At 49.5% G+C, this 24,669-nt stretch overlaps 11 protein-coding genes across 11 annotated transcripts; 6 read left to right on the top strand and 5 right to left on the bottom strand.

The window, feature by feature from the left end:
- Positions 1 to 6: 6 nt before the first annotated feature.
- On the bottom strand, positions 7 to 4,715 carry ASPGLDRAFT_134886 (WD40 repeat domain-containing protein; the record flags this gene model as incomplete). Its single annotated transcript, XM_022541329.1, has 5 exons — positions 7 to 2,966; positions 3,024 to 3,754; positions 3,803 to 4,111; positions 4,162 to 4,285; positions 4,337 to 4,715. The coding sequence occupies 5 exons, from the start codon at positions 4,713 to 4,715 to the stop codon at positions 7 to 9; spliced, it is 4,503 nt and encodes a 1,500-aa protein (XP_022397110.1).
- Positions 4,716 to 6,050: 1,335 nt separating this feature from the next.
- On the bottom strand, positions 6,051 to 7,198 carry ASPGLDRAFT_39101 (uncharacterized protein; the record flags this gene model as incomplete). Its single annotated transcript, XM_022545029.1, has 2 exons — positions 6,051 to 7,015; positions 7,066 to 7,198. 2 exons carry the CDS (start codon positions 7,196 to 7,198, stop codon positions 6,051 to 6,053), a joined length of 1,098 nt encoding a protein of 365 aa, XP_022397109.1.
- A 1,343-nt stretch (positions 7,199 to 8,541) lies between these two features.
- ASPGLDRAFT_871590 (uncharacterized protein) lies at positions 8,542 to 9,857 on the bottom strand. The gene is made up of 2 exons (XM_022550416.1): positions 9,518 to 9,857; positions 8,542 to 9,463 (listed from the first exon to the last, which is right to left on the bottom strand). The coding sequence occupies exon 2, from the start codon at positions 9,381 to 9,383 to the stop codon at positions 8,574 to 8,576; it is 810 nt and encodes a 269-aa protein (XP_022397108.1). The 5' UTR covers positions 9,384 to 9,463; positions 9,518 to 9,857; the 3' UTR covers positions 8,542 to 8,573.
- ASPGLDRAFT_871191 (FAD-dependent oxidoreductase) lies at positions 9,697 to 11,087 on the top strand. Its single transcript, XM_022550414.1, has 3 exons — positions 9,697 to 9,810; positions 9,870 to 10,468; positions 10,526 to 11,087. The coding sequence occupies exons 1-3, from the start codon at positions 9,782 to 9,784 to the stop codon at positions 10,954 to 10,956; spliced, it is 1,059 nt and encodes a 352-aa protein (XP_022397107.1). The 5' UTR covers positions 9,697 to 9,781; the 3' UTR covers positions 10,957 to 11,087.
- A 292-nt stretch (positions 11,088 to 11,379) lies between these two features.
- Positions 11,380 to 12,634, bottom strand: ASPGLDRAFT_39098 (translation machinery-associated protein TMA46; the record flags this gene model as incomplete). Its single annotated transcript, XM_022545028.1, has 4 exons — positions 11,380 to 11,782; positions 11,836 to 12,386; positions 12,461 to 12,478; positions 12,575 to 12,634. 4 exons carry the CDS (start codon positions 12,632 to 12,634, stop codon positions 11,380 to 11,382), a joined length of 1,032 nt encoding a protein of 343 aa, XP_022397106.1.
- A 748-nt stretch (positions 12,635 to 13,382) lies between these two features.
- Positions 13,383 to 14,492, bottom strand: wos2 (Hsp90 cochaperone SBA1). Its single transcript, XM_022547571.1, has 4 exons — positions 14,357 to 14,492; positions 13,843 to 14,168; positions 13,550 to 13,792; positions 13,383 to 13,494 (listed from the first exon to the last, which is right to left on the bottom strand). Exons 1-4 carry the CDS (start codon positions 14,385 to 14,387, stop codon positions 13,417 to 13,419), a joined length of 678 nt encoding a protein of 225 aa, XP_022397105.1. The 5' UTR covers positions 14,388 to 14,492; the 3' UTR covers positions 13,383 to 13,416.
- A 478-nt stretch (positions 14,493 to 14,970) lies between these two features.
- Positions 14,971 to 15,716, top strand: ASPGLDRAFT_29091 (ESCRT-III subunit protein VPS24; the record flags this gene model as incomplete). The annotated part of the gene is made up of 2 exons (XM_022543819.1): positions 14,971 to 15,018; positions 15,084 to 15,716. 2 exons carry the CDS (start codon positions 14,971 to 14,973, stop codon positions 15,714 to 15,716), a joined length of 681 nt encoding a protein of 226 aa, XP_022397104.1.
- Positions 15,717 to 16,669: 953 nt separating this feature from the next.
- ASPGLDRAFT_870552 (uncharacterized protein) lies at positions 16,670 to 18,015 on the top strand. Its single transcript, XM_022550412.1, has 3 exons — positions 16,670 to 16,732; positions 16,790 to 17,866; positions 17,948 to 18,015. Exon 2 carries the CDS (start codon positions 16,937 to 16,939, stop codon positions 17,720 to 17,722), a length of 786 nt encoding a protein of 261 aa, XP_022397103.1. The 5' UTR covers positions 16,670 to 16,732; positions 16,790 to 16,936; the 3' UTR covers positions 17,723 to 17,866; positions 17,948 to 18,015.
- Positions 17,456 to 18,296, top strand: ASPGLDRAFT_870705 (uncharacterized protein). Its single transcript, XM_022550413.1, has 2 exons — positions 17,456 to 17,473; positions 17,531 to 18,296. Exon 2 carries the CDS (start codon positions 17,786 to 17,788, stop codon positions 18,191 to 18,193), a length of 408 nt encoding a protein of 135 aa, XP_022397102.1. The 5' UTR covers positions 17,456 to 17,473; positions 17,531 to 17,785; the 3' UTR covers positions 18,194 to 18,296.
- A 928-nt stretch (positions 18,297 to 19,224) lies between these two features.
- Positions 19,225 to 19,697, top strand: ASPGLDRAFT_39095 (uncharacterized protein; the record flags this gene model as incomplete). Its single annotated transcript, XM_022545027.1, has 3 exons — positions 19,225 to 19,465; positions 19,601 to 19,612; positions 19,666 to 19,697. The coding sequence occupies 3 exons, from the start codon at positions 19,225 to 19,227 to the stop codon at positions 19,695 to 19,697; spliced, it is 285 nt and encodes a 94-aa protein (XP_022397101.1).
- Positions 19,698 to 21,715: 2,018 nt separating this feature from the next.
- Positions 21,716 to 23,887, top strand: ASPGLDRAFT_85183 (uncharacterized protein; the record flags this gene model as incomplete). Its single annotated transcript, XM_022550322.1, has 4 exons — positions 21,716 to 22,182; positions 22,238 to 22,267; positions 23,286 to 23,450; positions 23,501 to 23,887. The coding sequence occupies exons 1-4, from the start codon at positions 21,952 to 21,954 to the stop codon at positions 23,885 to 23,887; spliced, it is 813 nt and encodes a 270-aa protein (XP_022397100.1). The 5' UTR covers positions 21,716 to 21,951.
- Between the last annotated feature and the right edge of the window lie 782 nt (positions 23,888 to 24,669).

Below are 24,669 nucleotides of genomic sequence, written 5' to 3'. Positions count from 1 at the left end.
ATCAAATCAAATCCTGTCAACCATCTGCACACTCTCATACGGCAACTCGGTCTCAACAGCCGGACTTCCCCATCCCTCCAGCCCGCGACTGTTACTGCGCATGCGAGTAAAATTCCGGATCTTGCTGGTGAAGCTCTCGTTTGCACTCTTCCCGCGACGATGGTCGAATGACATTCGTCGACGATCGGGACTTGCGCTTGCACTGCCGTTGACGCTAGTGCGGACATCCATCGTGTTTGTAAATGCTGGGCCAGCGGTCATTGCGCGAGGAAGCAGGCGGCCCAGATTTTCGTTGTCGAAAGCGATGTCGATTGTTCCGGAAGACTCACGTAGAGAGGCAGAGGCTGAATTAGAGAAAGGAAGAGGTGGCGGGGGCGGGGGCGTGTTGAGGTGTTGGAGTTCTGGAAGGATAGGCGGTTGATGGTCTGCGTTTGCTAGGGTTTCCTCGATACTAACGGCCACAGGAGAACCACCAAAGTAGCTACCAGGGCTTCCGTGTTCTCGAGAGTTCTCACGTCGATGGCCTATATGACGGGACCGGCTTGTCGAGCGACTGCGCGGGAGGTTGGGGTTGTATCTGGGGTGCATTGGGATGTTTGGAGGCATGTTGGCGTTGACTGGTGGGCTGTGGTGGGTTTCTGGCATGGGAACGGACATGGAGCGGCCGATTCTCTCTTCCTCGGGTTGGTAAGTGGCGGCGCTCAGTAGAATAGGGGCATCTGCTGCATTGTCTTCTTGACCGTTGCTGGTGCCGTTGTTGTACTTGGCTTGTCGCAGTGATGATGATGATGATGGGCTTGTTGGTAGCCCTGGTTGAGAAGATCCGGAATCAGAGCTGCTTCGTTTACTCTGAGACTCCATGATCGAGGGAGCCCTCTGTCTCGCCTGCGAACGCTGACCAAAAGGACTAATGGAAAATGGAAGACCGACAGGAGGGCTTCGAGTATTCAATCGAATATCCCCAGGGAAAGGGATATTGGGCGCAGACGGGTTTCGTGCCAGCGACAATCGTCGCGCTTCCAATTCCGCGGCAGCAAGCTCCTTCCTTCGCTGCTCTGATATACCAACCACAAAAGGAAGCTCGCGAGTTTCCTGCTCGGATGTGTCCGTATTCCCAAGGCCCTGCTCCTCCTGACTCATACCATTGGCGTTAGACGTTGAAAACTCCTCGTCCGTGGCGGGTTCATGCTCGCGAGTCTGACGACTACCCGGTCTCACTGGCTCAGCAGATTGATCCCTCCGTCGACCAGGGATTTGCTCCCCACGACGGCTATTACTCCGCTGGTGCGTGCGCCGTTCCCGATCACTCGTAACAATCCTCAAAGCATCGTCGATTGGGGACATCGGCAATGAAGAAGACGGAGACATGGCACCAGACCCATCTCTCTCGGAGCTACGACCACGATCATTCCGATCACTCGTGCGGCCAGCTGCGTTGCGGCTCGTAGAGCGATTGTGGCGGCGTCGTGAGGAGTTCCTTGAGTTAGGTTTCCCCACTTTGCTCTCATTGCGCGACTGGGATCTGCTGTGCTTGGCCCTGTATCTTTCCTCTTGCGTTGCTTCCTCTGGTGACATGGGCGGCGGAGACAGTGGCAGTTGGTTGTACGGATCCTCGTTCCATCCTGGAGTGGTACTCTGACCGTCCACATGCTGCTGCAGATTCGAGAATTGATTTGCCTCATCCAAGCTGTGGATAAACTGATCAATGCTGTACCCACCCGTACTCGGGGTCTTTGCGGTTTGGAGGCTGTTCGACGACGACAACGGGCTCCTGCTATTGCTCATTCTTTCAAGCTGGTCTTGGAACAGGCTTATCTGCAGTCCATCTGGCTTCCGATCTCTCGACCCATTTCGACTCTCCGAATGAAGTGCCTCGAACACGCCTGGCGCTGGGGACGGGAGGCCCTTGATATTGGCGAACTTTTCTGAACTGGCTGGGATGGCGGTCTGCGGGGTTGACTTGGTCTCTTGATTAGGGTCGTATCTGGCGGATGGTAACAGCAGTGACGGCTCTTCCTCCTGCTCCTTGCCCTGGTCTTGTTGCTGGTCCTCACTGTCCGATGTCGTAGAGTATTCTCCCCTACGGAAAGGCGTAGGAGGGAAGGTAGGCGGCTCGACATCCACTGGTGTTTCTCCAATGGACGGAAGGCGTCCTCTGAAACCGGGGGTATTTGACCGTGAGCCCACCGCCTGATTCAAGCTCTGCATATTGTTCGCTCGCCATGAGGCCAGTCCGCCTGGTGACAAAGCCGACTCGCCAACAGCAGACTCTGCAATTGGTGTGATCCATGGTACGTTGGTAGGCGTCTGGTTATCAGACTTCAATCCCGGAAGGCGCATTTTGGGATTTTCAAATGAGGTGATCAATTTCAAAGCAGGAGTCTTGGCAATAGCCTTCTGAGTGGCTGCTTGCTTTCGCTGAGATGGTGGGGAGACGGGGTGTGCAGGTCCGGGAGATGCCATTGGTGACCGTTGTCCCTCTGCAAAGGTAGCAGCATTCTGGGCTGCTGGTGAGGTCCAGGGCTCTGAAGGCTCCGCGCCAGTGCACATATAGCATCGAATCGCAAGTTGCTGCTGGGAATGGGAAACGACATGCTCACCCCATCGACGGACAAGGTACGATTGTCGTTGCCAGTCTGTTGGCATCAAAAGGCATGTCATGAGGATAGCTTCCAGGAAGTAGTTCTGAGAGACGTAGACTTCGATAGCATCATTTTTGTCTCCAAGACCGAGAAGGATCGTTGCTGCAGTATGAATATCGCCTGTTTCTAAAAGCTTCTGCACGAAGGCCTGTCCAACTTTGTTCGCTTGGGCTTGGCCGCTCATCTGGCTGAAGGCCATGATCATCCAGTCGGAAATGGAGACAGGGCCTGAGTAAATCATAGATATCATTTCATCCGTGTCTAATGCACCGAGCCATTGTGCCAAGAGAATCGAGCTCTGGCTCCCTGGGGGGTGACGGTTGACTATATTAGTGTTAGCGAAAGTTTTTCATCAATCGAAAAGGGTAAGGTAGAACGTACGCTCATCCTGTATCAACCCCTGGACATCCCCCTCCCATCCAAAAACCATGCTCAACATTCGCTGACGAAGACCGTCCGGGGTAAGATTGGTCTCATCTAGAGGCTGATGATGCCCGTACGGTACGTCGTTCAAGCGCGTCCGGAGAAAAGGAAACAAATCGATCTGCTTGTCGGCAGGACTGAACTGAACCTCATTCCTTAATCGTGATCCCGCACGAGAACTCTTCGTAGACAACGTCGACATTGACGGGGCATATCCATGCGAAGGCTGTGGCGTATTCCTCTCACTGCTTGATGGAAGTGTAGAAGCGGGAGTGTTGCTCTGTTCGGACCTACTCGGTGGTGAGGCTAGGGGCATGCGGTATCTTCCAGAGGCCTTGGAGCTTGCGTTGCTGCGCGAGGAGGCAGGACTTGCCAGGTCTGCGTGCGGTTGCTCGTTGTCCGAGGGTGTGCGTCGGCCGTCGAATGGGTACGGGGATTCTTTGATTTCCGGCGAATCTTGTAGCGAGCGGGAAGGTAGTAACTGTGCATCTCCTGAAGACATCGGGGGGTGGTGCACATTGGCGACCATGGTGGAGATTTCCAAGTCATACTGCTGCACTGCGAAGTTTGGACCAAGGGTGAACAAAGTGGCCGTTGGTCCATAATTGGCAATACCACGAACGCCATTGATAGCCGGAATACGCTCAGAAGTAACGTGTTTGGTCCTGACATCCCAAGACCATGCTTCTCTGCGCCTTGTTAGTCACAGTACAAACCGAATAACGAACCCAACATACCCATTCATATACTGCAATATCTTTCCATTCTTAGACCAAGCCATCCACTGTGGTCCTGAGGCTGCGGTATCCGATCGCTTCAAAACTCGAATGGTTCGTGGTGGTTCTTTTTCGGCGGGTTTTGAGACGCTCCAGACTTTCAAGTCGCCATTCAATGCCTGCGAGGCCAGCATATCCGATTTTTGTTTCGATGATGATGCATGCCACGATAAGTTGACCAAGGGCGACGGATTGCGGGAGATTGTGAGTGTGTGTAGGATGTTGAAGGTAGGGTGGAGCGTTGCGAGTAGGGTGGTGCCATTTTGGTATCTGGAATGTCAGCCAAATGTAAATCCTCAGCCAGATTGGGGAGCACATACCCAATTGCATATGTCCGACAATCAGCACCCGGCGCCAGTGTCGTAATAGGCTCAGAAATGGTACCAGTCAAGACATGTTCCGAAGTCGACGGTTCGAAAAGAATAACCTCGCCTTTCGTATTCCCTATACGTTGTCAGAACCATCCACACCAACCCAGACACAAGAGTAATATACCAAAAGCAACATTCCCATTCCGCATCCAAGAAGCCACCTTTAACGGCTCAAAAGCTGCAAACCTTGCAATCTCCGTCCCCGTGAATAGATCCCACACGATAGCAGTCTGTCCGACATCGTAGCTCACAACCAGTCGTCCCTGTCCTCGCTCACTAACGTTATCCACCGATATAAAAGCGATATCTTCCTGGTGATTCTCGAACCGTCGATCGAGCGCGAGGGTATCATGGTGGAGGCAGAGGATGGACGAGCCTTGGGCGTAGAGGAAGAGGGAGGCAGTAGAGGCACATGCCTCGAGGGAACGTTCCGGTGCTTGCGGCGGAGGGGCCATTGGTCGGGTAATTAGAGACTGACTTCTGTTCCTTGTTAGCTGGACCATGTTTCAAAATATTAAGCTCATGAGGTATGATCCGTGAATGTCTCAAAAGTCAATTTACGAGGATGTAGAAATATCTATCGAGTTTGCCCAAGGTAACATCCAAGTAACCCTGTGCGACGGTCCTCAGGGACCAACTCACACAAAAAAGGAAAGAATTCTGCGACTTACAGAGAAGAATTCTTGACAGGTTCTCAGCGTCACACAGCACTGGAGGCCTTGTCAAGGAGACGCTGCGATGTTACGAGGCATCTGTTGTAGTTTGGCCAGAGAAACAGAACGAGTAAGCGAGAGCGATATATAACTAGCAGATTAATTTCAAACAAAACTTTGAATCAAGTTCAATAAGGAGTAGTATGGAGTATGTGAAGAGGAGAAAAAAAGAAAAAGAGCTACGGAAGATCCGAGACGAGATGAGATGGAATGACGATACTCAGTCCACCAGTTACTTTTTTTAATATAAATGATCGATCTCTCACACACGGCTTAGGCGCTTCAGTACGGAGTATATTCTACCTGAATATTATCATTGGAAGCGATAAATTTCAACTTTACCCAGTTTTGCGAATCTGGCGACAATAATAATAACGCATTGCTACTATGACAGCCATACCATGATAATACAATGGCTTGGGAGGCATTTTGTTGCGAACAGGCCATACAGCACTTCACCAATGAATATCAAAGAGCTCCTTCGGAACAAGACCTTGCCGCTTCGGGCGATCGCTGGAGTTTCTGCACAACATTTCTACCCTCTAATTGGTGGGAAGCCAGTTATTTCTTCACCTGGACCTGCGGGTTTGTCACCTGCATCGCCCAATTACACCACTTATCGGGGGCTTCCGTGCCCCGTCGCGGCGCTTAGCGGAGCGAATCACTGGGCGGAGTTGGAACCGGTCAATAAGCTTTGGTGATGAGTCCGGCACTCCGACACTACTCCCTTACAATAATGTACTATTATACGCGACACATCACTTCAAACCCGGGGTTATGAGGATAGTCAGGAAGTATCAAGCCAGTCTCAAATACATCCGAAACAGGGGACCCTGTATGGGAAATCATGATTGATCTGTAGGATCCAATCGCAGTCCGATTTCCGATACGACCATCACGGCCATATGCACGTGCATAAGTACGAGGACGGGCCACTGAGAACGTGATGTGACTTTTAATTTTGTGATATCTGCTCGCGTACTCCGATACAAATACTTCTACTGAGACCACTGCATGACAGCCGTTCCCAGAACGCCTGCCATCACGGTCCGGCTGTAGATCTCAAGAGCTACCCAAGCTGTCACCGCCACTGTGACGTCCTCAATCATCCGTATATCGTGATATTCAAGCAGATGTGGGGATATCCCTCCGATCCTTGAAAACCTTTTGATACAGTCTCTTCTCGTTCCAAAAGAAATTCCAAATCCTCTCCCTATTTCTGAGATTATCGTGCGAACGCTCGTAAATCACCCACTTGATCATCAAGTAAAGACTGTACCAATCTTGAGATCCCTCCGTGTCTCTTGGCAGTGCAAACCCCATTTCAAAGTCAGGCATAAACCTACTGTACCAGAAGGACGGCGGGTACAAATCTGTCTGGGCTCTCGATGCGATTGCTCTAGACGCCAGAGACAGTTGCCAGATACAATCCGAGTCTGTCCAGCTCAGGAGTGTATAAATCACCTCCGGGGGCAACTTGGCGAACGGGTCCGTATTGCCATTTTCCGGTAGACGATATGTGGAAGATATCGGGCCACCAGCAGTGGAAATATCACTACCAGCGTCACTTATGGCAGGCCAATCGTCCGGCATGAATCTACACGCGATTTTAAGATCGGCCAAGAGGTCCTCCATACTGTCATACTCCACGGGAGTGATTTCAACGTAACCGAGTCCACTCAACTCCATCATCTCTTCGGAATCCTTGGGATCGCCTGACCAGAATCTATGAAAGTCCCCAAAGTCATGTCTGTGGCAAGCAAAGGCTTCCTTGTAGTAACTGACGCGATAAAATATCTGTATCAAATCGGTGAGATACTCCTTAACATCACGCCCATACGATATCCGCTGGAGAAAAACCTCCCAACACTCGTCGTGGACCAAGAATGCAGGAAGTTGCGGGCCAAATTCAGTGGACGGAGTCTCGTACGTACTCGAGGGCCCGACGTACAAAACTACCTCATGAGGGATTTTGTCTCGGTCTTCGCGTGCAATGTGCTTTTCTCGGTCTTCAGGCGCAACGAGCTCATCTTGGGAGTTGAGATATCCAACTCCAGTGAGACCAGCACAGTCATCAGGTTTTTTATACACTGCTAGAAATCAACACCTGGACGGGAGTTTCAATGAAGAGGATACCGACCGGCCCGGATTGACTGCAACCACTCTGGAATACGTGCGTTGGTCCAGTATCGAGGGGCAATGGAATGGGCTCTAACGCCGCATATTGGACAGAGAGGCTCTTGCTCCTGCTCCTGCTCCTGCTCCTGCTCCATGGCTGCTAGTGTGGGAGTGATGGAAGGAGGATTCTTATCAGCTGCGGGGTTGGCAAGATCTCTTATCGGGTCCCCTGCCCCGATTGCGGTACCCAACTGAGCGGTTCTCCTAGACTTTCTTAAAAAGCTCCTGGTAGGATATCTTATACTCCTCGCTAAAGAAATCCCATACTCTCTTCCGATTCTTGAGGCGGTCAGGATAATGCCCCCACCCCCGTTTGATCCTAAAATAAAGAAACCGCCAATCATGATATCCATCAGTGCGCTTCGGCAGTGCAAACCCCATTTCGAAATCGGGAATGAACCGACTGCCCCAGAAGGATTGCGGTAATAAGCCTGGGTGGGATCTGGACGTAATGGATCTGGATGCCAGGCGCAAATGTTGGATATCGTCTGACGGTATCCAACTCAGAAGGCTATGGACGAAACAGTGGGTAGTTTGGAAAATGCGTCGTTATTGTGTTGATTGGGTCCCGTGGAAGATATTGGGGGTCTATAAGTAATGCCGGTACCTCCCACCAGACTCTCAGGGAGATAACAAAGAAGGTCCTGGATGTTTTCAACCCTTGAAGGTTCGACACCACGACACCTGCTTTGCTCCTGGAGTGAGTTCCTGTGGTAAAATCTAGCATTGCCAGAGGCTTCCAGGCTTCCATGTGCTAGATGATGGGATAGAATGTCTGCGCTATCACATAGGCGGTATCTTTGCTGGGAGTAGTGCCATACTGCACTCTATCTAGCAGGACCTGCCAGCATGCGTCATGGACCAAGAGCGTGGGAGTGGGACTGTTCCGAAAAAAAACCAAAGGGAACAAAATCAGGTTCCCGGAGTCAGGGCCCCAAAAGACCTTCTCCGGATTTCCTGGCGCCATGACCTCGTCGTCCATCTTGATATATCCAACTCCAGTAAGACCAATGGATTGGTCGCGACGTATATGCACTATTTAAGAGTTAGCGCATAAACTCGAAGGTAAGAAGAGAAACACCAACCGGCTCTTATCAACTGATACCATTCCCGACTCGCGTTACTATTCCAATCTCTGAAACGGACCTGGAAGCCGCATATCGAGCAATAGTAGTAGTGAGCCATGGCGGAATGATGAATATATCCTTGGATGAAAGAAAGCAAAGGGTTCTTATCAACTGCGGAACAGCTCTACAGCCAGCTGTGGAGACATTTCGGGGTACACTTCATGTTTCTAGGAAACCAAACTCCCTGCTCTCTTCCAGTTCTTGGGCTAGCTTGAACAATTGCAAATCCCACCTCAGGACCAGAAATAAACCGATTGTGCCAAAGGGATTCCGGGCATAGATCCTGACCACGGCCAGTTGTAGATTTCGGACAGGTATATCGTATTATTGCAGCTCGTGACCACTATCGGAGCAAACCCAAACCTAATTCATTATCGCTGCCTGTATAAAGCTTCTGATACCAATCTTCCTCTTTGCAAATAAAGTTCCACACCCTCTTTCGATTCACGAGACGGTCAAAGCTATGCGTCTTCAGGCCGCATTTGACTCTAAAGTAAAGAGACCGCCAGTCATGGAACCATTCTGTGCGAATTGGCATTGCGAACCCCATTTCAAAATCTGGAAAGAATCGGCCATGCCAAAAGAACTGCGGGAGTTGGTCCGGATGGGATGCTGAAGCGACTGGCCGGGATGCTAGACGCAGGCGCTGGATGTCATCTGACTGCAACCATGTCAAGAGCATGTGAATAACCTCTACAGGAAGCTTAGCAAACTGGCCAGAGCCATGTTCGAGCCTCGACGTGGAAGTTATAGGAGAAGTAGCAGGAATTTCGACTGGAATCTCAGGACCAAGACAGCTCAAAAGGTCCTCAATATTGACAAACCCCGAAGGTTCAACAGCGCAATGCCCATATCCTCCCTGTGTCATCGCTTCCATTGGATCACCTTCAGTATCCCAGAATTCAGTTGATCCTCCGTAATCATGTCTTCGGATATAGGAGTACTGCCTGTACAGAGAGGCGCCCCAAAACAGCTGCGCCAGTGCGACGGCCACAAAATCTGTGAAAGGGTTGCCATACAAAGTTCGATCGAGCAGGACCCTCCAGCACGCTTCATGGACTAAGTACGTGCGACAGTGCGGACTACCATTAGGGAACGGGACAGAGTTGTCTATATAAACATTGGGCTGCCAATAAAACTCGTTGAAGATCATGGGCACAACGGGTTGATTCAAGGTGTTGAGATATCCGACCCCAGTGACTTTGGCAATGCCCTCAGACCATTCTTTATAGACTGCGAAGAGTTAGCTCGCAAATTCAACTTATCAAAGAACGGCGGGATGCTGACAGGCCCGGATCAATTAGTACCATTCCAGATCATCGACAGGAGGGCCCATGTCATCCTCGGCTGCGCAGGAACGGATCAGGACACCACATATTGAGCAAAAATGGCGCATTATCGGTAGGCTGGGAAGTGATCAACCGTGGATAAGAAAAGAAAGAAAGATCCTTATCATTTTCCATTTGCGGGGTTGACAGGTCCTCTTATCACCTCGGCTTTCCACCCCATACTCACTCGCAACCACGATTGTACAAAACAATAACCACTAGAATGCCATCAGAAACAATCGTCGTAGTCGGGTAAGCTTCAAATGCAAAGGAATAAACCCCCTTCCCACCACAGCCACTAACCAACTCAGCGCCGGCATCATCGGCCTAACAACAGCCCTCACCCTCCAAACCCACCTGCAACCAACGCAATCCATCCTCCTAATCGCACGCGACTTCCCCAGCACAACATCCCTAAACTACGCCTCCCCCTGGGCCGGTGCGCACTACCGCCCAATCCCCGGAAAAACACCCCAAGCCCTCCGCGAAAGCGCCCAAGCGCGCCGCACCTACGCGGCATTCAAGAAACTCGTTTCCCAGGAACCTGCTGCGGGAATTAAGGAGGTAGAGGGGATTGAGTATCTGGAGAATCCGCCGGAGGAGTATTTGGAGAGGAAGGGGGTTGAGGATGCGTATTCGTCGTATTTGGATGGGTTTCGCGAGTTGGGATCTGGGCAGGATGGTAGGTTACCGGATGGAGTGAAATGGGGTGTGAGGTATAAGACGTTTGTGGTGAACTCGCCGGTTTACTGTGCGCATTTGCTGCGACGGTTTGTGTTGAATGGTGGGCGGAAGATGACGTACGATCTTGCGGGTTTAAACGAGGCGTTTTACCTCGACGCGAATGTGAAGACAGTGGTAAACTGTTCTGGGATGGGGCTTAATGACCCCAAATCATTTATCATTCGAGGTGCGCCAACATCCAAACCCACTTTATTTCATGGAGTATAATATCTAACCTCGACAGGCCAAACCTGCCTTGTCCGCAACCCGTGCCCAATAACCCTCACCCGCCAAAACTCCGACGGAACTTGGTCCTTTTGCATCCCTCGTCCTCTAGACGGTGGTACAATCATCGGGGGCACCAAAGAGCCTGACAACTGGGATCCCAATCCCTCACCAGAAACGCGGGCGAAACTCCTCTCCAACGCGGCCAAGTGGTTCCCGTTTACGGCAGAGAGTAAGGGGCAGTTTGACGTCATGAGGGATATTGTGGGAAGGAGACCGGCGAGGGAGGGGGGTGTGAGGATTGAGGTTGAGAGAATTGTCGATGGGAAGACGGTTGTTCATGCTTATGGGGCTGGGGGAAGGGGGTTTGAGTTGTCTGTTGGGGTTGCGGAGGATGTGGTAGGTTTGATGTTTGAGAAGGGTATCTTGCGGACTAAAGCATTGTTATAGAGCCTTGTATATACTACTGCATATTGACTGTTTAAACCTGAGTACCAATAGACCGTCGCATCTTGATCATAAAGTTCATTTAGTTTACCAAACACTTTTAGGAACAAGCTGGATATAACAGAACATCGCTTAAAGAAAACCAAAAACACAGGATGTGTCTCAACCTTGTGTATCATTTCATGTTCATGGTTCCCGGACCATTCCCATCAACCACAAGGTTCATCAGCCGAGCATGAAGAAGAGAATGACAAACGGCAAAACGTTAACCGGGCAGGGCTCTCTCTTGCGACCCCAATACAACGGCAGTCATCCGGCACGTCAAAGGTCCACCCCACAGTCCGGAATACGCTTTTGGTACACCGGTCCAGTGCGGGTGATCTGGAAAGCCCCCAGTAATAGGATCTCGCGAGAGTCGCACGGGGCTCAACCCGCGCTCCCGTCGGGCACAGCAAACCCGTGGACCTTCCCAAGTCGCTCCTCTTCCTTCTCGGCGCGGATTCGTTCGGTCTCCTCCCGGAGAGAGTCAAAGTTGAATGCATCATCATCATCCTCATCCTCACTCTCTTCCTCTGTCTTCCAGTTCCCGCTCTCGAACAGAGTACGACCGGTGGCATCCTTGGCCTGCTTGGCCTGGTGCTCAGCGGCCTTCTTGTTGAGACGGTTCTTCTTCCATGCAGCAAATGTCTCGGGGGTAACTGGTGTGAGGTCACCCGTGAGCTTGTGTCGTTCCGACTCGAGCCAGTCTTCCAGGGTCAATGTGTTAAGTGGCGACTTGTCCATCAAGGCCTTCTCCTCCTTTCTCTGCTCCTTAGTCTTCAGAACAAACCTATACGGTATTAGACATGATTTTAAGTCGACAGGGAAAGGGAGGCAACATACCCAGGCGGCAAGCTATGTCTGTACATGCACTTGTCACCACCATTGGGACAAGTCCAGAACCATCCGTACTTCTGGTTCTCGACGGCATCGATGAAGTATTTGCAGACCTTCTCAGTCGTGCTTCGCGGGTTTCCGTGCTTGCTGGTAATGACCTTACGCAACTTCTCTTCGTCCCAGTCGTCCATGGCATCCTTCTTCTTCGCCTCATCCTCATCCTGCTTCACATCCCGAGAATCGGTGTACAGATCCTTCTTGGCAGCCTTACGTTCGGCGTTCAAGTCATGGCTGAACTTGCACTTACGGCCCTTTTCACAGTTGCCCTGCTTGTAGAAAACACAGACAACGGTCTTGGGGTCGACACCAAAAGGAACCTTTTGCACCTGGACAGGCTTGAACAGCTCTGCAGACTCCTTCTTGGCGTCGGCTGCGGCCTTCTTCTCGGCTTCAAAGCGAGCCTTTTCAGCTGCCTTTCGCTTATCATCAGGTCTCACGTTCGCCTTATCCTGGGCTTTCATTTGTTCGATCTGTCTCTTGGCCTGAGCACCTTTTTTCTGCACGCGGAAGTGTGTTAGTTTATCGAGTCTCGGGTTCGTGGTTGAAGGTCAGTGGCGTTTTCTGTACATACATTCTTCATACCAAAGGTCTATTAGGTGGAAAAGAGTAGTTAGCCATCGCTCTATTTCGTCCCCTCTCGTTCGAATGAAGGGATATGAAGAGAGAAAAGACGGGCAAAACGAACCTTGTCCTCCGCGTTGGCCTTCTTCTTCTTAGGCTGGTCGGGTTGCTTCTTGGGAGGCATGATGGCGGTTTGTCTCTTGTCGAGAGCTCAAGTCACTTGAAACCGATCGAGGTGAGAAAAGAAATGCGCGCGAGCGACGGTCGGCGGGCTCACACAATCTCGGTCGGGCGAGTTGTATGACGACGGAAAAGAGGGCGCTGGTCAGCCTTGAGGAGTGGCAACCAGATAGATAAAACCAAGTTAATGGCTCTATAAAGAACGAGACAGATAGTGAGTAGAGGTATGTAGTTGAGGTACGAAGAGGAAAGGAAGAAAAGGAAGAAGTGAGGCAACTCCACATTTTCGCACTTTGTGGCGGGACAGGATCTTTTTCCTCGTTCGTCGGTCCGCCAATCGAAGTGCCCAATGCGATTATTATTTAATCACAGCGATCCTACGCAGTTAGTCCTCATTAGGAGTGAAAATTCTATAGGAATAGTCATATCTGCTTTTCTTTTCTTTCCATTTAATATAAATTTCGTAGAATTTGACTGAGTATGGCGTATGGCCATAGTCCGTGGTCTATGATGTAGTTGGAATCCGAACACACGACCTCTATAGAGTACGCACTACGCTTATAAGGATAAATATTGAACTACGAGAAAGCTGAAGACACACAGTTAATCATCTCGTCATGTCATTCAGTTTTAAGGAAACATTTCATAAACACCGGCAATGAACCCTAAGCCAGTGCCCAAAAAGAAATCCAGTGCACGCATCGCCGGTAATCATTCCGCCAAGATTATGATGATTCTTTTTTCTTTTGGAATTCAGGTACAGCAAAAGGACGGGAACGAAGGAAATTATGAGACCTCCTGGATCTTGGTGCTCTTGGCCTCGCCCTTGTCGTCGGCGGGTTCGAGCTCGGGCATATCTTCCTCCTAGTATAGTGTTAGCTTTGATGCGTATGAATGAACAAGAACTCATAGGACTTACCTCTTCACCCTCAGCACCTTCGCCCTCCTCTCCGCCAAGCTGTCCACCAAGTCCGGCAAGTGCACTGGGGTCAAGGCCACCAAGTGCACTGGGGTCAAGACCACCCAGCTTCGAGAAGTCAATGTTTCCAAGGCCACCAGGACCACCAGGACCGCCGGGACCACCTTCACCACCGCCGAAGTCACCGAAGTTGTTCGCATAGTCCTCGTCAGGGACTTCGTCCTGTTCATCCTCGTCGACCCACTACTGCCAGTTAGCATCAGTTTACCAAAACCACAATGGAAGTACCGTACCTTGTCAAAGTCAGTCTTCAAGAAGTGAACTCTCTGCTTAACCTCCAGCAGACGAGGCCAGAATTCTTCCTTCAGCTCCTTCTTGCGCAGGACCAGCTCAACTTCACGGTCGTTGTGGTTCACTTTGCTGTTCTCAGGGTCGATCTCGGCGTACAAGTCGAGCGACACGTGGTACTTCACACCCTTCTTGGATTCACCAGTGAACGAGACATTTTTCGAAGTGATCTTCAGGTCTGCAGCAGACTTGGCAACATCGGGAGCCTTGATATCCACGTAGAGGTAGTTGCGCTCGGCATCAGTGCTCGAGGAGCGCTGAGCCCATGTGACTGAAAATATCGAAATGCGAGTCAGTAACGGTGCATTTTAAAATAAACCATGGTCGCGGGTGAGCAATGTCAATTCATCCACACCCGACACATCAATCCGTAACGAGGCGTAGAGATGGCCAATGTGCGATGCGGCTGGATGATGAAAACATCCGGCCAAAGCGGGGAAAGCAAGAGGACAAACGTACCTTCAGGGTGTGTCTGAGGAAGGTCAGGCATTATGAATCGTAGTAGGGAAGATGTGTGGTTAGAAGGTGTAGAAAGAGATGAAGATGACGTTCAACGCAGAGAGATGTTTTAAGCAGCAATATGAGCCAGCAGCAGTCACCATCTGCCCTCTCTTTTTCCTGCCTTCCTTAGCGGGTGATCATCGAACGTACGAGAACCCTCGCGCCCTGTTTGCCCTGTTTGCAGTATCTGACACCTCAGGCATCAATAGACGTCACCTGAAAGCCACAGTATGACTAAGCCCACCGACTCCCAAGCCTTCTCTTTTGGTGGCTGCCAGGCACGGATCGTGGATGAAATGGTTATGACAATGCTGCGATAAGCCAGAAAGAAGATATATTAAGGCCACATTGCGCCTTCTTTTCTACGAATCCGAGTTGACTACGATTCTCAGCGGTTTACTCCTTTTCACACACGCTTTCCACCACCCGTTTTCGGTACCCCGCCTGGTTACGAAGAGCATGGACTTTGAAGTGATCTTTTGATACAGTCGGATACAGGTTATTGCTCAAGATCGGCAGCGAAGGGCTGCTTATATACATTGGACACAAATATCGGATTGACCGTGGGAAACATGGAGACCCTTAAGGCGGTCTTTTTCGGGCCCGATCCCCAGGCTCAGGTGTGATTCATATGGATAAACGCTCACATCGTGCTACTAAGGCTGACTTTTGAATTCGACTACAGATGAGAAAATGCAATCAACTTATCCGCTCTAATACCCGCCAACTAGACCGCGACATTGCGCAGCTCAAGACCCTCGACACCAAGACACGACAATTCATATTGAATGCGTCAAGACGAGCGGAACGGAATCCCTCGCAGGCAAGACAAGCCACGGTCGAATTGAAGACGTTCGCGCGAGAACTCGTTCGGATCCGAAAACAAAATGCCCGTTTGACCACGAGCCGAGCACAGCTTCAGAGCGTCCAGATGCAGGTAAACGAGGCGTTTTCGGTCCGCAAGATTCAAGGAAGCCTAAAAAAGTCGACGGGTATCATGAAAGATGTGAACACGCTGGTCAAACTACCAGAGTTATCCGGAACGATGCACCAACTCTCCACGGAGTTGGTCCGGGCCGGAATTATCGAAGAAATGGTTGACGATGCAATTACCGATCCTAATATGCTTGAAGAGGAGGAGGAAGAGGCCGACGCAGAGGTGGACAAGATCTTGCAGGAGATCTTGCAAGGAAAGCTCTCCCAGGCCCAAAAGCCCGAGAAGCCTCTGGAAGAAGAGCCGGCCGCCGAAGAAGTGTTCGAGGACCAGGAAGCTACGCTTGAACAGATGCGAGGACGACTGGAAGCTCTGAAGAGCTGATTGGGTTTTCTTCAAATTGTTACGAGACTACGTGCAAGCCTCAGGAACGAGGTCTTTCTTTTTATATGTATACTGGAGCGCTCAACGGAGTTCTGGCATGGTATTTGACGTTTTGATTTTGCTAGGCTGGACCTGATCTATGAATTTAATTGTTCGAAGCTACTTTTTCCGTCTATGGTTTAATTCAGCACTGTTTTTGCCCAATGAGCAGCCTTGATATTCCCTGGGCCACATTGTTTCTTTTACGACCTGAAACGAGTCATTGGATATATTTTTATCTTGAACCTATCTCAGCCTCATTGCCCTATACGCTCTTTTGCAGATCAGCCTCATAGGTCGATAGATACCCGAAACAGTGTATTAGCTGTACTTCGCACAAGTGCTTTGCATTTATTTTTTATTTTTTATTTTTTATATTTTTTTAATCTTCCCCTCCCAACCATCTCCAGCTGAAATCTTTTATCCCGATTGCCTCAAACCCACACACCTCTTTGGAGGCGTTACCGGCAAAATGGGACGCGGACTGTTGCGAATCCTTTGCCCTTGTCTGAGATATGATGAAAAGCAGGATTCCAGTCAGCCTGAGTTGCCTCCCAAAGAACAATCGTCCGGTGAACAAGGCTGTGGAGATTGTAGAAGTTCCGACAAGTAGAACGAGAATCTGAACGTGGATCAATCACCGGACCTCTGGCCAACTGCCTACAATAACTTGGATGAAAAATCCCGAAGCAAGCTCGATTCATTCAATAAGGCTGGCGAAAATGATCATCTATCCGGAACGACGGGGATTATGGAGAATGTGATCGCGTACGCAAGAGGAATATCGGCAATACGAGGTCCACGCACATGGTCTCACTATCAATCTGGACCACGGGAAGAAGCTTGATGTCCGGGAAACTGCTCACAGGGTGCTTCGATCCGCGCTGTCTTTCAAGGAGATAGCCAGTGCTGGGGTGGCTTTCGATCCGACGGGCCATGCGTCGAGTGCATGGACAGTGATGTCGCTTGGTCTTACTGTATGCTACTCTCCCGTTGGAATAAAAATCAACGTGTTATGACTGACCAACAAACAGATGATTCAAAACCACGGCAGAGGCCGTCAACGTTGAAGGGTCGAATATAGGTTCCAAAATCACGCAGGCTGTTTTGCCGCCCAACGCAACACGGCTCGGAGAACTCAGGTCTGCCATTGAGCAGGCAGAAAAGACCTAAGCGAGTGGATGAAGTTGGTTGAGAAAACTCTTAGAGATCAGCAAGCCCATGATATATTGACTGGGATCGATCGATTGCGAATTGGTATTGAGGAGATCAAGGACCAAATGCACGCACTCCCTCAAGCTGAGGGCGCCTCGTTCGATTCATTTACAGACCAAGATGATACCCGTTGCTTGGAAGGTACTCGGCATGAGATTCTTCAAGAGGTTCACGACTGGGCGACCGATCCCGACAGCAAATACATCTTCTGGCTTAACGGTGCAGCCGGCACAGGAAAATCCACAATTGCCCGAACTGCGGCCGCATCATTCGCGAAGAAAAGATGGCTTGGTGCAAGCTTCTTTATTAAACGAGGCCAGCCAGACCGTGGCGATGATAGCAAATTTATATTTGCATTCCATCTGACGGTCTTATTGCGAGGTATGATCCGGATAGTGCAAGACAATCTGAGTGAGGATCGTTCGATTCCTAGCAAGGCCATGGGCATTCAATTCAATCGCCTTATTTTTGAAACATTATTGAGCGTTCAACTGGGAGGTGAGGTTGAAAGGCTGATTGTGGTTATTGACGCCTTGGATGAATGCGGCGATGGGAAACATATGCCAGCGATGTTGAAGTTTCTTGTACAGGCAAAGCAAGCTGGAAATGTACAGCTGCAGTTTTTTATAACCAGCCAACCGGACTTTCATCCAAACGAAGATTTTTTTCGGAAATCGCGGATGATCGCAAGGTCTTGGTATTGGACAAGGCTGATCCAACCGCTCTCAAGCGGGATTTGGAGTCCTACATAAGTGTCAGATTTGTAACCATCCAGCAAAAGCCCGCTTTCTGTCTAGATTCTAGCTGGCCTGGAAATGGGCCGATTAAGGAGCTCGCTGAAAATGCTTTTCCATTATTCATTTTTGCTTCAACCACTTGCAACTTCATCGGTGAAGGTACGGGGAACCCAAGGAAACGCCTTGGTGACTTTTTATCGGTATTACAAGAGCCAAAAGTTTCTGAGCCAGTTAGATCAGACGTACTGGCCTATTCTGAGTCAATTCGATGATGACCAAGAAACGTTGGACACCTTCCACAAAGTCGTTGGGAGCTTGATAGTTCTTCCCGCACCACTCACGGTCAAGACTCTTGACGTTATAATCAACGAAGACGAGGGAACCATCAATCCCATCCTCCACTTTCTCCACTCTGTATTCTTTATACCTTTAACTGCTGATGAGAAGTTCAAATGCGGCATTTGTCTTTCAGAGACCATCTCATAGACCCTCCTGCAAACGGCAATCCATTCCGAGTGGATGAGAAAAATGCTCATCGGGAGCTGGGCCATGGATGTATTGCTGCAATGGGCAAAGGACTTTAAGGATTATTTATTTGAGGCCCTTGATGAAGAACCGTTGGATATGACGAATCAACTTCCCCTTCCATCTGAAGTGGAATACTTATGCCGATATTGGGTGCACCACTTGGATTACAGCCAATCCTTGAACGCCGCTGAGATCAATAAAATATACTTGTTCCTCAAGAAGAATCTCAAGATTGCATCTTCGACAGCATCTTGGAGTTTCTGGACTGGTATTCCATTTGGCCTGAGACTGTCGACTTGGACTCCATGCAGGAGATTATGTATGGACATGATGAGGACCCCAGTATATTTGGACTATTTGAGGGAGTGAATACTACATATCGACTCTTAGAGTAGTAAATTAGTTGTGGGGATTGCAAGGCCTATTGCTATTATTACTCTTCCTTTTTTTTACTCTCTTCTCATTCCAGTATCTACACAGCCCGTTACCTCCAGGTGCATATCCCTGAAAGCCAGGATATACTGGAGTTCACTGGCTTGGATGGAGTTCTAATAATGCCACGAAGTGGATTATGGAGAATAATGGGACTTCAGATGTTGAAATCAACTCTTGTCACTCTCAAGTCTCAAAAGATGTTATGCTGTCTTCGACGTTGCATGTTTCGTGCACTCTTTTCTATCAACCCGGCAGGTATTGACCAGCGGGTTCGACGCATGTGTCGATTCATTTTATACCCACGTAAGAGGGCAGAATAAACAAAAAATGGGATAATGGCCTATTCACGCTGATCCATGGACTAAATGATAGGTTGCCAAGTCAAAGAATATCCGTAAGTCTGTTCAGTGCTAATTAAAAAAGAGTGCTACATACTCACCGGATTGACCCAGATTCGGGAACTCATGGACAGCGGATCCAGGCCATTGACCAAATAATTATGATAATCTCTGATTGATCCCTCAAAAAAGGAAAGCAATGTCCGACCCAGCAAAATGCCGTATAATTTGAAAGCAGCCTGCTTGCAACGCAAGTCCCGTGAACACGTCGAGTCGGGCTGCCATGTCATGTCCCATGTGTACACTATGGGCGTCGATAATGATACGTTCCGCGAGGCAATCCAGCCGAATTCAAAACCGGACGTTGTTCCAAAGGCCAGCGGTAAACCGTCTTGGCCCCACCATTCGAGACTCGTTCTTTTCAAGGTGACAATAGTGCAGGACGGCCCCGTGAGAAGTGAGTCCGGGTGACGGCTATCTTAAATTGCCATCGAAAGGATTTCGAACATTAAGACCACATGCCATGAGCTTAGAACGGTCGTGGAAGACATTCCCATATATGTTAGGACTCATACTCAGAACAAACTGGCAGTGGTCACCCATTGTAAGTGTTGGCATAGGGCCAGTGGCGATTGTATATGCTGACCGATGCTCCAGGCGCCGAAATAACCGGGCTTCATCCTCGTTAACTCAATTAACAAGCGCGGTCAGAAAGCCGCAGAGGCGACCGATAAGCACGAGCAGCAATGGGACAAGTGGTTTGACAGAAATCGTGTGCATACCCTAAGCTACGATCCGGTTTCTCTAGAAAAGGAAACCCACGGAGACAGTACCAGTGACTCATCATATATGGCAATCAGAGAGAAAAAAATATAAAATAAAAATAAAAATGCTGGTCTATTGGTCTATACGCCAGTTCCTAACAGACAAATGGGTGGGCTTTATACTATCACCAATGATATGTACAAACTGATTTTGTCACTCGATTATTATGGACCAGTGGCAAAAGACTGCACAATCTTATCTTCGACGACCCGCCAGCAAAGTGACTCCTGGGGGCAGTAACAGTCGTCAATGGCATCACCATCAACGTCAAGATAATTACGATCAGAAGTGTATACAAATTTGTGATAGCCCATTTGTCCATATCGTTTCTGGAGTACGATTCTGATATGCCAACCTTGAATATTAAAATCATTCGCCATGAATTAAATTCCGATAAGCTTCTTCCCACCTTTTAGTGTCTTTCATAATGTCCAAAAACTCCTCCCTGCTAATGGAGGGAAGATTATAACAAACTTTGATCCCATATGGGCGTAAGTCAGCCCCCAGGGCATCCATTCGGTCCCACGGATATATGCCATTGAAGCCGTAGTCAGAATCGGGTGTGAATTCTATTTCAATTCTTTGGAGTGGACATCTGCGTGCAAGTGCTTCGCGCACCAACGCCCGCAACCAATCTTCCTCTTCTTGGCCAAAATCGTCCAGCCCCTCGCAAAGTTGTTGGTCGTGGAGGGTCAAGTCCCAGTGGAAAACACGAAGGCGCGGAGCAAGCAGGTTGGTGGGAACTCCGATCATATGGTCTCTGACAGGGTTTTGGTGGCCAGTACATGCGGATGAGAGGCTCAATTCCTCTAGACTTTCGAAGTCGCGCAGGTCGAAACCTGTTAACCTGCTGATGCCTACAGCGTATAACTTGATCGAGCGCAATGTACTTCGGTAGATGGCTAAAATCTATTTGAATATTGCCAGTGTCCACTCAGTATATAACCCAATTTCGGCGTAGTCATCTCCGAATGAGAACTTTAGCTCGAACGCTTCCAGGCGTTTGGGCCAGCGGACCAGTGCTTCGAGGGTTCTAGGGGTCAGGAGAAAGCAGCGTAGTTTGAGCTTGGTAAACGGGGCCGTTCCTGCCTTCTCCTTCAGTTTTGCCTGGCACAGACTGTCCCCGTGAGTAGAAATTTCCCTCCAGCCCAAGTGTTTGAAGATTTTGTAAAGGTCCGGTTTCAAAATCACCAAGCACGTCGATCACCGTCGGAAGGTCGAAACTGTAGGAATAAGGGTAACTCCCAAGCACCAGCCTAGTGTAGCTAGACATATGCTCCAATGCCAAATGAAGCAATGCCCATGCTCTCTCGCCCTTGTCTAATCCATAAAGTGTGAACGATCTGACGGCAGTAAACCAGGTGACAAAATCCGTTGCAGCATAGAGATATTTATTCTTAGATTCCTGATGATACACAGTCAAGCTCCGACAGAGTGTCCAGAGCAATGGATTCTCTCTGCAGCTGCGATGGAGGTGCCTGGGGACCTGCTCGGGATGCTTCCAGACGTCACCGCTACTGTCGATTATCAGGTCTGCGTAAAGGTATGGCATAGAAATACGATGGAAGCGCCGGCATACGAGAGAAAGACAAAAAGCCGTGTCATAGACCTGACAGTGTTCGCGATTCCAATGGCGAATAATTGACGTTGCTGCGCAAATAATCTTGTCTAAAAGCTCATCAGGAAACTTGAGAATGAAAATATTGTGCATATCGAACATATCATTTCCTAGTCAGCCTTGTCCAGAGGGATGTTTATGTATTTCTATTGTTGGATTCACTGATGTGTCAGCGGGGTCCCAATTGGGTTAGCGCGGTCTAGGCAACTTCGACCTCCCTTCATCATCGCCGTCTCTCTCTCTCTGTCATTCACCCCCATTAATTCACGCTGCGTCTTCATCCAAAACGTGGTATATTCAATATCCGCTGCTCTTCTTTTCTCTCTATCGCTTGTTTGCTAGCACAGCGACCCCTTCGATTCACCCCCTTTCACGACAGACTTTTCTACCTTGTTTTGTTCTCCTGATCGTCGCGAGCCTCAAACGCGACAACAGTGACAACACCTTCCATCTCACACCTAAACTACACCAATATTTTACCGTCTACCGACTCAATAACAATGTCTGGCAAGTTGGACAAGTCTCTTGACGAGATCCTGGTGAACCGCCGTCAGAACAACCGCCGTCGCGGTGGTGCTCGCGGTGGAGCAAAGGCCGGTGCTGCTGGAGGAATCAGAAAGACCAAGGCTACCAAGCCTACTGGTAAGGCTGTTGGCAAGGCTGTTGGCAAGGCTGCTCAGCCCGCTGCCGCTCCTACTCCTACTGATAGCAAAATTATGGTCAGCGGCTTGGTAAGTTTACACCTACCTGTTCCTTTATCCTGATGGTCAGTACTGACTTCTCCAGCCTGTCGATGTGAATGAGGCCAATATCAAGGTATGTTGATTGAGAGGCCTTTCGCCTTCGGTTTCTATCGCCATGTCTGTTTTTTCGAGACCTTCGAGGCACGAACGGCTTCCACTCGTTCTCGAACCCCTCACCACGTCGTTCTCACATACCCGTGGTAGTCGTTCGGCTTCCTGCACAGGCAACATCCTCCTTCGAGAAACTTTTGCGCACGAGTGTATGCTAGCAATCTGCAAAGTGGAAGAAGTCGAGCTCTGCCGTAGTCTTGCGCAACGCGTGCTCAGTTTAGTGGACCGTTGCCTTAAAAGCAAACCACCTGCGAAGCTACGCCCGCAGACTGTGCGAAGGACGATGGTTGGAATATACACCATCACATACAATGAGCCATTGGTCATGCGTTCTTTTTGCATTTATTGGATCTCGGGGGCATCAGCGAGCGCAACAGTGAGCCAGCAGCATATCATCCACTCTTTAATTTGGCCAATTGTCAACGGTGGTATCATCATATCGTCTACGGGAGACCGAAGAGCAACGCTTCATGAACGCATGGTCATCTCCATTTCGACCTTTCAGGGTCTATTCAGCGCATTCACTTGACCGCTGAGACTGGATCAATGCGAGGGTAGCTGGAGCGGCACAACGTGCACTGCCAAAGTCCTGACGAGAACGGGTGAATCCGTTTACAGTGGACATCTGCATTTTTGCATGTAGTCTATATGTGGGGGGGGGGTATATCAGTTGCATACAAGGTCATGGTTGGCGTAAGGGAGAGGGACATGACATGTGTGATATCGTGCCGGTTGGAGCTTGCGTTGTAGGTGATGCACGCTCGTATACGATGCGGATTAGGGCAGCGACCGGAATTTATTCTGCATATGTGGTCCTTTTCGGGTTGCTGGCTACTAATCGCCACTGTGTGCTCGCTGATGCTCTTCTCATCAAGTTGAGGCGTTGCGCGAGTCCTTTTTCGATCATTCTTACTTTACCCAAGCGACAGTCGCAACATACAACGTTTCGATGGAAATACTAATCCGATCTCCTGCTATAGGAATACTTCACCAAGTCTGCAGGCCCTGTCAAGCGGGTGATGCTCACATACAACCAAAATGGTAGTAGCCGCGGAATTGCCTCGATTATCTTCAGCAAGCCGGACACTGCCGCCAAGGCTGCCAGAGAGCTGAATGGGCTTCTAGTTGATGGTAAACCGATGAAGGTTCGTACATCTATTCCTTGCTTATTTCTGGTAACAACTAACAATCGTAGATTGAGGTGGTTGTTGATGCCACACGTGCTCCTGCTGTTCCCGAACCGAAGTCTCTTGCCGAGCGCGTTGCACAGTCAGCCAAGTCGCAGCCCAAGCCCGCGACAGGACCCAAGCCGGCCGGTGCCGGTCGCCGTGGTCGCCGTGCTCCTCGTGGCGGCGGTCGCCCCAACCGGCCCCAGAAGAAATCGAGGGAGGATCTTGACGCTGAGATGGATGACTACTTTGTCTCGAACGAGAGCGGTGGAGCACCGGCGGAAGGGAACGCCCCGGTCAACGGCCAGGCCCAGCCGGCGACGAACGGTGGCGAAGACGTTGGCATGGCTGAGATTTCTGTAGGTTCTTATCTTTCAAGTGATCATGGGATGAGTGCTAACATTACGACTTAGTAAACTTTTTTTTTTTTTTTTTTTTTTTTTTTTTTTTTTTTTTTTTTTTTTTTTTTTTTTTTTTTTTTTTTTTTTCGGGTTTTGATTTTTGTGTTTTTTTACGCGGAAGTAGCAGGTCACTTCGCTTTTCACTTTATTTTTATTTGATATTCAATGGGTTACGTTATTTGCTTAATTCACCGGCTGGGGAAGGTACTTGAATGTATTTAATGAAGGGTCGCGGGAGAGTATCACCAAGGAAACACGTATGAAACGCAAGGACTTTTCCAGTATGATCACATGCTCCGTACTCTGTACGGAGTACAAGTAAAGAAAAAAATAAATCAATAGAAATATAGCGCGGTGACAGCGGCAGACCCCACGCTGGGACTTTTTCATTTTATTTAATTATTTTCAATAATTAATGCCCAACGCAGAAGGCTTCCAGAAGATAGCGATACTAGCGTCTGACCATCCACATGGCGCGACAGACCAGCTCATCTATCAGTGACCGCGGGGGGGGGGGATATGTGTACAGGACGGAAGTACGTACAGTGTAGGTGTCAGATGCGGTGTATCACCGCCGATTGTGCACGGTGTGGGGAGGGAAGGATATCTGCATTCCACGCGCTGCAGGCGAAACCAGGATGCCGGGGTATCGATCACTTTTATTTGTGACTGCGTACACTACGTATACCGTATCAAAGGACGAGATAGATCATATCCAATCGAGTGGTACGGAGAAAATAGGGGAAATACGGAAGCCCTAGTTAAAACACTAGGAACGCTCCCGAAAGCAGTTT

Source organism: Aspergillus glaucus, assembly GCF_001890805.1.
Source record: "Aspergillus glaucus CBS 516.65 unplaced genomic scaffold ASPGLscaffold_24, whole genome shotgun sequence".
Classification (NCBI taxonomy): Eukaryota; Fungi; Ascomycota; class Eurotiomycetes; order Eurotiales; family Aspergillaceae; genus Aspergillus; species Aspergillus glaucus.
Note: the sequence above shows the minus strand (reverse complement) of the source record. Positions and strands in the feature narration are given on the sequence as shown.